Source organism: Cynocephalus volans, chromosome X (genome assembly GCF_027409185.1).
Source record: "Cynocephalus volans isolate mCynVol1 chromosome X, mCynVol1.pri, whole genome shotgun sequence".
NCBI lineage: Eukaryota > Metazoa > Chordata > Mammalia > Dermoptera > Cynocephalidae > Cynocephalus > Cynocephalus volans.
Genome location: NC_084478.1, coordinates 110,937,242 through 110,948,146, shown reverse-complemented (window position 1 = coordinate 110,948,146; position 10,905 = coordinate 110,937,242). Strand labels below are relative to the sequence as shown.

At 40.8% G+C, this 10,905-nt stretch overlaps 1 protein-coding gene across 1 annotated transcript; it reads left to right on the top strand.

Annotated features, from left to right (window-relative positions):
- The first annotated feature begins 7,665 nt into the window (after window positions 1–7,665).
- Window positions 7,666–10,319, top strand: LOC134368188 (melanoma antigen preferentially expressed in tumors-like). The gene is made up of 3 exons (XM_063084731.1): window positions 7,666–7,955; window positions 8,739–9,020; window positions 9,806–10,319. The coding sequence occupies exons 1-3, from the start codon at window positions 7,666–7,668 to the stop codon at window positions 10,317–10,319; spliced, it is 1,086 nt and encodes a 361-aa protein (XP_062940801.1).
- Window positions 10,320–10,905: the final 586 nt, after the last annotated feature.

The window sequence follows — 10,905 nt, the reverse complement described above, 5'->3', positions numbered from 1 at the left end:
CTGGATACAACAGAGCAGACAAGCAAATGGAACTCCAGAGTGTGGGAAAGAGGAGGCAGACCGGCTAGTGCACTCAAGACTTGAGTAAGGACACAGCAGTGATTTCTTTTGTTTTTCTTATCTCCTACCAAATGTCCCAGACAGGGCACTACGGAAGTCTCCAACCAAGAACCACCAACACTCACAGACATGAACCTCTAAGTAAAGCCCATTCCCTTACACAAAACAAAAACAAAAGCAAAGACAGAAAAAGGGTGTTCTAAAAACCAAAAACCCTGTTTTTGGCAAATATCCCTCCTCCACTGCAGACAAACTCCAGTGGAAAGCCTCAGCTCTAACTCCTGAGGTTTTAGAGACCAAAAGGGAAGCTGATCTTCTGCCCTAACCAGCCTCTCTGACGCCAGTGGTCATGATCCCATTCCCCTGTCAGGGTATTGCCAGTGAGGTCCAGCAACAAGCTGAGCCTTTACCTCCACCCAACATCAATGATCCTGAACAAGGCAGTGCAAGTTGGGACTAGTATGCATTCCATTTATCCCCATCTCTGGTGTCAGTGATGGCCAGTAGAAAGTTGAACCTCCACACCCATCCAACATCAATGAGGTGGTATGAGGTGGGGCTAGTCAACACTCCACCTTCCCTCTTACCACTCCTGTGTGAGCTAGGCCTGATTCAGAGCTGAGCTTCTTTCTTCCTCCACCTCTCATCAGGGTGGAATGAGGTGACAGCAGGCAGGGTAGGTTGACACTCTGCTTTCCCCCTTCTTCCCCTGATGTCCTCAGAGACCAGTGGGGAACTAGGTTTCTGACTCGCACCCTATAGCAACAAATTATTGAGTCAGCAACCCAGTTCCCCCTTTCCGAGTGCCAGCAGGCCCTGTGGAGATGGAGCTTACGTTCCCTACATTGAGGCAACCAATGTGTTGTGAATTGGTGCCCCTCTTTCATTGGAAAGATGTCACTGCAACTGGGGTAACAGTTCATCTCTCACCCTAGCCAACTGCAAAGAGGTAAGGAAACTCAGAAATCCATTTTTTCAGTGTGGTATCAGAACACAAATCTCTGTGTTACACCAAAGACTCATGCCAAAAGTGGAGATTAAACTTAGGATCCAGGGTCTCACAAAGTGGTTTCCAAATATCCAGGATGCAATAGAAATTCACCACACCAAGAAGCAAGAAAATGACATGCTGAATAATAAAAGACAACCTACAGATGACAACACTAAAGTGAATAAGATGTTGGAATTATCTGACAAGCTTTGGAAGTGACCTTGAAATAATTCCTCAGCAAGCAATTACAAATTCTCTTGAAATGAGTGACAAAACTGGAAACCTCAGCCAAAAAAAATTGAAGTTATAAAAAAGAAACGAGTGGAAATTACAAAACTCAAAAAATACAAAAACGAAAAAAAAGAAAGAAAGAAATGTTGCCAGATGGGATCAATCGTAGAGTGGAGATGACAGAAGATAGAACCAGTGAAATTGAGGACATGTCATTAGAATGTACCTAATGTAAACAACACAGGAAGAATAGACTGAACAAAAATATCATGGCCTCAGAGAATTGTGGAAACATAACAAAAAAGCTCACATTCATACTGTCTGATTTGTAGAAGGAGAAGAGAGAGAGAGAGAGAGAGAGAGAGAGCGAGGAATAAAAAAAGTATTGGAAGAAATAACGGTTGAAAACTTCCCAGATAAGGCATAATGATTGGAAAGAAAGAAATAAAAATATCCCTATTTTCAGATGACATGCTATATATTCTAAAGACTCTTCAAAAACAAAATTCTAGAACTAGTATGTAAGTTCAGCAAATTGGTGGGATACAAGGTTCACACACACAAATCAATTGCATTTGTATACAGTAACAACGAAACTGTGGAAACTGCAATGTAAAGCACAATACCATTTACAAATGCTCTAGAGAAAATAAAATTGTGGTTTATAAATGTAACAAAACATGTATAGGCCCTATATCCTGCACATTCCAAAACACCGATGAAAAAAATCAGAGACCTAAATAAATGTAGACACATATGTGGTTGTGGATTAGAAGACTCAATACAGCAAAGATGTCAATTCTCCCCAAGCAGAGCTATAAGTCTAATGTAATTTCTATCAAAATTCCAGCAAGGTATTTCAGACATAGAGAAGCTTATTCTAAACTTTATATGGAAATACGCAAACCCTAGAATAGCTAGAAACATGCTTGATGAAAAATAATAAAGTGAAAGAAATTACTCCGTTTTATGTTGATCGTACTGCATAGCTACAGCAATCTAGACAGTGTGGCACTGGCAGAGGAGTGAACACATATATCAACAGAACAGAATGTAGAACCCAGAAATAAACCTACTCAAATACGTTCAACTGATTTTTGAGAAGAACACATAAGCAATTTAATGCAGGAAAGATAGACTATTGCACAAATGATGCCGAAGTGGTTGGACATCCATAGGCAAAAGTAAAATGAGCCTTTAATAAAAAAGTAAAAATGAGCCTTTATCGAAACCTCACAACTTATACAAAATTTAACACACAATGGGCCACAGGCTTAAATGTAAAATGTAACACTGTAATAGTTTTGAAAACATCAAAGGAGAAACTCTTTGGGATCTAGGGCTAGGCAGAGTTCTTTGACTTGACATCAAAAGCACAATAAAAAACAATCAATAAATTAGACCTCACTGAAATTAAAAACTTTGGCACTGTTAAAGACCTTGTGAAAGGGATGAAAATAAAAGCTACAGGCTGGGAAAAGTATTTGCAAGCCACTTATCCAACAAAAGAGTAGTATCTAGAAAGTTAAAATAACTCCCAAAACTCAACAATAAACAGTCAAAGAATCCAAGTAGAAAATGGGTGTCTCAGTCCAATTTCTGTTGCTTGTAAGAGAATACCTAAAACTGGTTAATGTAGAAAGAAACGGAATTTATTTCTTTCAGTTTTGAAGGCTGGGAAGCCTAAGGTCTAGGGGGCACAACTGGTGAGGGCCTTCTTCCTGGTGGAAACTATCTACGGAGTCCTGCGGCAGCATAGGCAATCACCAGTCCACACCCATGAGAACCCATTAAACCATTAATCCATTATTTCATAAATGGGTTAAACCATTCATGAGATCACAGTCCTCACAAGCTTATCACCTCTTAGAGGCTCCACCTTTCAACACTGCCAAATTGGGGGAATCAAGTTCCCATGTGAGCTTTGGAGGGGACAAACGTTCAGATCTTAGTAATGGGCAGAAGACACGAAAACATTTTTTTTTTTTCACGGAAGAAGTTATACAGGTGGCAAATAAGCACACGAAAATGTCTCCAATATCATTAGACATCAGAGAAATACAATTTAATAGAATGGTGAGATATCACTACGCACATATTAGAACAGCTAAAAAAAAATAGTGATAACACCAAATACTGTTGAAGATTTGGGGAAATTAGATCACTCATACATTGCCGGTGGAAATGTAAAATGTTTCAGCCACTTTGGAAAGCAGCATGGCAATTACTTTAAAAATTAAACATGAACTTAATATGCCAGCCAGAAATCTGTCTTGTGGGCTTTTAGACCAGAGAATTGAAAGCTTAATTTCGTACAGAAACTTGTACATGATTGTTCACGGCAGCTTTATTTGTAAATAGCTAACAAGTGGAAATAACCCAAATGTCCTTGAACGGATGAATGGCAAAACAAACTGTGTTGCATGTGTACCATGGAATACCCCTCAACAATAAAAAGTGACAGACTCTTGACAAATGCAGAAATTTTGATGGATCACCTGGGAATTAAGGTGAGAAAAAAAAAAAAAAAGCCTATCCCCCAAATTACATGCAATTCCATTTATTTATTTTTGTAATGGCAAAATATTGGAAATGGAGACAGTTTGTAGTTTCCAGGCGGTAGGTATGGGGAATTGTTCTGGGAAGGAGATGGGTGTGGTAATAAAATGGCACCAGTCGAGGGACTTTTTCGGTCATAAAACTGTTTATTACCTTGTCTATTGTGGTGTATACATGGACCTGTGCATGTGATAGAACTTCATAGAACTAAATACACGCACACATACAGACACACACTCAAGTAAAACTGGGAAGATCTGAATAAGATCAATGGATATCATTGGTGTCAGTATCCTGGTTCTGATATTATACTATAACTTTACAATATGCTAGCATTGGCGGAAATTGGATAAAATGTACCTTGGATCCCGATGCAATATTTCTTGCAATTGCATGTAAATCTACGGTTATTTTGAAATAAAAAGTTAAAAAATCTCCTCATCCACCTGGAATCTATGGTGCATTCCTTTCCTATTGAAATTGCATGGATCCTGAGATAAAGTTTTGCGGCAGAAAAGTAAATTTCCTTTATTTAAATTTCTTTCTTTCTTATTATCTCACTACTAACCTTAGAATTACGATTCAGAAGGAAGATGTCATAAGGAGTCATTCACACAATTTAATTAAACTGAAAAATGAAATTAGAGCTTTTCTTACAAAGAGTAATTCTGATTAGATTTAATATTGTTTTTTCAGTGAGGCCTAAATTTCCAAATAAGTCGTCTGCTGAACATTTTCCATAAATTGATTAAACTATATTTGCAGCACCAAGGTTTAGAAAAAGTGTAATTTTAGCACATATAAATATACAAGATGCCATAAATTACATCCTTTAAAAAAAAATGAGAAGTCTGTCTTAAAAATTCTTTTAGGGGTTATAAGAGAGAAGGAAACATAAAAAAACAACACTACCTTAAAATTCGAATTATATTTCTTTATTTTATTTCTTTCTTTATTTTTTTTCTTGTCACCGCACCAGTATCCCTACATAGGATCCGAACCCTCGGCCTCGGCGCTCCCAGCGCCGCTGTGCTCCCAGCAGCGCACTCTCCCGAGTGAGCCACCGGGTTGGCCCAAAGCTCTACTTTGAAAAAGTCTCTGTGCTGTTCTGACCAACCAATGATTCACCTAGAGACAGGGTTAAGTGCTTTCTCATCCTACCCTGCCTGGCTGCCCTCAGTACAAGGGGCACTCTAATCTCACCTTTCAAAATTGCTTTCTGTTCAGGGTTCCCCAGGCAGTATCTGACATTAGGTTGGGCTGGTGTCCTGTCCTTCGAGGGAAGGAGAACAGGCTTTCTAATCATCCATTCCAAGGGTTTTTTTTTTTTCTTCTTGACACCCTAAGCACTTCAACTCTGTATCATTTAAAAAGTAATGCCGAGTTCACAGTGAGTTAAAGATTTATATTGTCTTTAACATTCTTCTGATAAATAGTATTGACAAGGCTTACTGTTCCTTTCCACTGAAGCACAATTTAAAGCGCAGTGTGGTTCAAGGCTTACGGCAACTTCTTGGAATTCGCAAAATACGTTCAAGAGATAGAGACTGGGAAGAAACCCAGACCTCCTGACCCTCAATCCTGATAACTTGACCAATGACAATTATTATAATCATCCACTTATCAATCGCATTGTAATTGCTACGAGGAAACGTAAGACACATCTGATAAGGTGACCAGAGGTGTGAATTAAATAAGGAAGGTGGCTATAGGGACCTGTGGGGGCAGAGTGTTACAGGAAAACTCGTAATGGGATAGGGGTATGCTTGGTGAGTATGTGTTAGAGGAACAAAGGAAGCTAGTGTGGCTGGAGAAAAAAATCATTCATTCATTTCACAAATATTCAAGTATCCATTGAACCAGGGACTGCTCTGGGCACTTAGAATACATTAATGAGCAATGGACAAAGATTATTGCCCTCCTGGAATTTGTATTTTCCAGCACGGGAGACAAGATAATAAAAAACAAAGACAGCATATGAGTAAAATAAATGGTATCCCAAAGGTGGTAAATTCTGTTTAAGAGAAATAAAAACCAGATAGGGAAGAAGTGGAACCAGGAGTGAGAGGTGAGGATTGGACATGTAAACAAATATCCTGCAACTGATAGTACCATTATTAGACGGGTGGAAGTTTTCTCCTTTGTGCTGTCTTTGTCAGGCGCAAGTGTAAATGCTATGCTGGCTTCACTGCACAGAGGTCAGAACACACTTTTCCTGTCTTTGGTCTGGTCTCGATTCCCTTCTTAATACACCAGAGAACCAGGGACACCACTGCCTGATAGCCTTTTGTCATCGAGTGCCTACTCATTTTGAAGTTATCACCCCCTGCTACACGTCCACTAAATTTGGGCGTTAGTTGTCTGGGCTTGAGACCCTGCCTGGTAGAAGCCCTGGCCAGGCAGTGCACAGACCACAGGCAGTGACACTTTTCCCGGAAGATCTTAGCCGGTGGGGCAGGCACGTGCTCAGAATCTTTCCACCAGCTCTGAGCTGAAGGGAACGCGGCTCCTTACCGCAGGCCACGAGCTTGGCCCCCCCGCTTCCCTGTATGGAACTGATTGGTCGAGGCAGGTCACGTGACCCAGGGTTAGCCAATGGAAGTCCTCTCCAGGATGCTTTAGCCTGGAGAAGAAACTGACGGTTAAAACGTGGGGGCCACCAAGGCTGGGGCCTTGTTTGCGGCAAGTTCCTGGGGACTCCAACTGCTGCGGTCCTGGATGCTTCCCAAGTTTTTTCTGACTCTTCTTCATCCAATTAGGTTAATTACAGCAATATTTTTTTTGTAAATTAAACCCATTTTGGCGTAAATTACCTATGGTCAAGGTTTACGGATTAAAAGGAAAGGCCGTCCAGCTGTTCAGTGGTCCACTTTCCACTCCACCCTCTATGAGTCCTCATGTGTGATTAGCTCCAATTGCATGGATAATCAGTTCATGCGCGCTCTAAAATTCTTCAAACAGCCTTTGTCTTCTTCAAAAAGTTAAGCTTCTCCTTTGCACCTTGGTTTTGTTTGTGGTTAATTTTGATATGTTAGCGTTTTAAATGTGAGATATTTCCCTTTCTATTGTATTTCATTTCTTTTATGCTTAAAAATGATTTTCTCATCTGAAGAGCAGCTGCATGTTGAAGATGACTGGTTTCATTTCTTTGCTATAATGGCCTCTCTAAAGCAATTTGATTTTGTAATTATAGGTGGGGGGCACGGGGTATAATCACAATTTGTGGAAATGAACGATATGTAGTGAGCCTTTATCCATCTTTCTATCCATCCCTCTAACTTTGTTTCAATTGGTTAAACTATTAAACAGTGTGGTTTATAGAAAACCATCCCTTTAGCCACAGATTTGGTCCATTTTTAATTCTTTGTTTTGAAATAATTTTAAACTTACAGAACAGTTGCAAAAGAAATTGTACAGGGAGCGTTCGTCCAGATTTCCCTAATGTTAACATCTCATATAGCCATAGAAAAACTACTGAAACTAAAAAAATTAATATCAGTGCAATATTACTATATCTAATATACAGAATTTATTTGAATTTCACCAGTTATCCCATAATGTCCTTTTCTATCCTAGGATCCCATTCAGGATACCTCGTTGTATTTTTCTGTCATTTCTCCTTACTCTCCTCCAGGTTCACAGTTCCTCAGTCTTCACTGGTCTTTCAGAAGCCTGACACTTTTGAAGATACCGGTCAGGTATTTTGTAGAATGTCTCTCAACTTGGGGTCGTCTGATGTTTTCTTATAATTAGATTGAAGTTATGCATTTGTGGCCAAAATACATGTTTTATTCTCCTCTTCACTCTGAAGCAGGTTCATAAAGATGGACCAAAAGACCCCAGCCGCACTACTAGAGCTTGCTACAAAAAGTCTGCTGAGTAATGAGCCTGCAGCTATCCATGCCCTTGAAGAGCTCCCAAGAGACACGTTCGTTCAGTTTCTCACTGCTGCGTTCTTGGGTGGTCATAAGAAGGTACTGAAGGCAATGGTGAGGATTTGGCCCTTTCCCTGTCTCCACGTAGGAACATTGAGAGTATGCGAGTCACAATATGATAATTTGGAAGCCATGATTGATGGCCTGCAGATCCTTCCTGCCCAGATCTCTTCTTTCAGGTAAGACTATGTATAATAGAGACACAGTGAGTCAGCAGGAGGGTATGCTGGAGCCTGGAGTAGGAGAGGGCTTAACCGTCTTTGAAAAGTAGTTATTGGTGAATCCTGAGGATCTCTGTGAAGCAGTCAGTGGAACATTTGGGGTCACATTAAGGACTCTAATGTCTTACCGAGTTGATTATGGTATATAAGGAACTGAGGATACTATTAATAGATTTACCTATCGGATATGATTACACAGAAGAAGGAAATGGGCATTGAGGCTGGGGATTATCAGAAGAGAAAAAAGGTGGGGAAAAGACAGAAAGATGCTAAATTTTTGTGGAAAAAGACTTGTTGGTAAATGGTGTATGGAATGAAGACCAGGGATAAAGGGATTTTGTTTCTGCTTCCCCTGATTGATCCTGTTGGTTTGTATTAAAATCAACTGCCTCTCAGATATTCTGTCTCCTCCTCTTCTTACAGGGGGCCGAAACTGAGGATTCTAGATTTAAGGCAGGATCCAGGCTGCAGGACCACATGCTCTGAGATCAGGACCACATTCCCTTTCTGTTTTCATTCATGTGCTTACTCTCAGCACTCTATCACGAAAATAGAAGAAGCCCAGCACAGTGTTAGGTGCCCCGGAACTGTAAATTCAGAGTCTGAGCCTCAGTCATCCAGGAAATCCATGGAATTATTAGTGGATGTTTCCCTTGATGGTACCTGGAGAACGGCGCGATTTCTTTCTTTACTTCGGAGTAAAGTTGAGCAGAGCTTTGGGACTTTGCACCTCTGCTGCAGATATAGGCAAATTGATAAAATGCCTGTTTGTGAATGTGTCCTGCAGTTTCTGGATATGGGATGCATTGATCACCTGGAAGTGGATGAGATTTATCTGAATGAAATCACCACATTTTTGGCTCAGATGACCCACCTCCACAGGCTTAGTATGTCTCACATCCCTTTTACATCTTTTATGAGGAGAAGCTTTGAGATGTTTCTCAACCATCTTGTGCAGATGGACACCCTTCAGGAGATCAGCTTGTCTTACTGCCACACACATCGCCTTCACAAACTGCTCAGGTGAGGAGCTGGGGGAACACCTGGGTTCCCTCAACCACGCCAATGTCCCTCAAGCAACCATTCTGGGATATTCCTAATCTCCTCGTAACACATTTCTTCTTCCACCTCAACATGGCCACTGCTGGGAATATGAAACTGGCCAGGCTAGAGAAACTAGAAAAGTAAGCTGTGCTTATTCATTCAGTCAGTCGACCATGTGCAGACACCATGATAAGTCTGTAGATACATTGGTAAAAAGGACACAGTCCTTCTCCCCTTGGAGTTTACAGCCTTTTAGGGAGGAAGGGGTGGCATTCAGATGGGGAAATGATTTATGCTCTAGCACTGATGCATTTCCTTGTGGTCTGGCCACAATAGTTAACACTGCCAGATCATTTTGCTCCTATATTTTACCCAAGCGTTAGGTCCTGAATAGAGAACTTGTCATTTGGGTTTTGGTCAAAGGGAATCCTTAGTTGACTGCTTTCCCAGATCCATCCCCGCAACTAAATCCACCATTGATTACATTGTAAGTATTAAGTGCACTAAAATTTTTTCCACTTAATCTTTCAAACAACTCTGCATAATAGTTGCTATTGTGCATGTTTTAAAGATTTTAAAAACTGTATCTCCAAATAGAAAAGTAACTTTCTTAGAGTCTGATTCCAAAGCCTACATTGTTAACTGCTGTTGCAACATATGTGCAAGTTAGTTTATTCTAGAGCCGTAGATACCTCTAACTCAGGACTCTTTGTCCTGGTCCAATCCTCATTGAGCAGAAATAACTTTCTGTTTTCTGTCTACAGATGCCTGCCACCTCAGTTGGATGCATTGTATCTCTCTTTCTGTCGACTTTCTAACAGAGACATCACTGTCCTGTCCCAGAGCCCTGCAGCCACCCATCTAAGATTGCTGAGTCTCAGCAACGTCGAGATATCCTGGGAACTTTCTGAGTCCTTCCAGACTCTGCTGGCAAGTGTCTCAGGCACCCTGGAGTATCTACAGATAACTAGTTGCCTGATAACTGATTCTACTCTCACTGCTGTCATTCCGGCCCTGAGCCGCTGTTCCCACCTCCGTGTCTTTAGCTTCGCCTCCAACCCCATTACAATGCGTGTGCTCACCAGTCTTCTGCAGCACTTAACAAACCTGATGGAGTTGAAGCGTGTAATTTATTCTGTCCCTGTCCATTGCTATGAACAATTACATGATCTTAGCAGTTTGAACCAACAGAAGCTTTCTGAAGTGCAGGCCCAATTGAAGGCGATGCTGCAGGCGGTAAAGAGGCATGACATGCGCTGGACCACTTCTCCTGAGTGATTTTTGCGGTACAAGGACTTCTTTTAACACTGACGTGTGGCCGTTAAAGCACGTAGTGTTCTCACCTGATGCCCAAGCTTTAGAGACACATATGTAAAAATTTATAGTTCCAGGAAACTGGTGTTAGGAAGATTCCATGTGTAACTGACCTCTATAAAAATAAAGAACTCTAAAGAAAACAGAGGGCTTTGAGAGTTCCTATGGGTCTCTTACCCATTGTCCTCCAAATCCTCCTCCTTGCTCCTGACCACAGTGTTGGGTATGTGACATTGGCTGACCTAGTCATGGTATACCATTTCCCTGTCCAGACTAATTGGTTCACTTGTGGGTACTTGACACAGGTCAAAAGAGTTGAAACCTTTTCTTGATGATATTTTGATATAGCTGGTGGTTATTGAAGCCAATAATTTTACCCTCCAAGGTCCTTTAAACTTCTCATATTTATGATGGCCTTAGGCTGCTTATGAGAAACTATTTGCATCTAAAAGGAAAAAAACAAAACAAAAACCTATGTCCATATCTACTGATGTCTTTATCAGTCCGTTGCTACCTCCTTTCTTAGGTCTTAGTACCCTGTGGCTCAGTC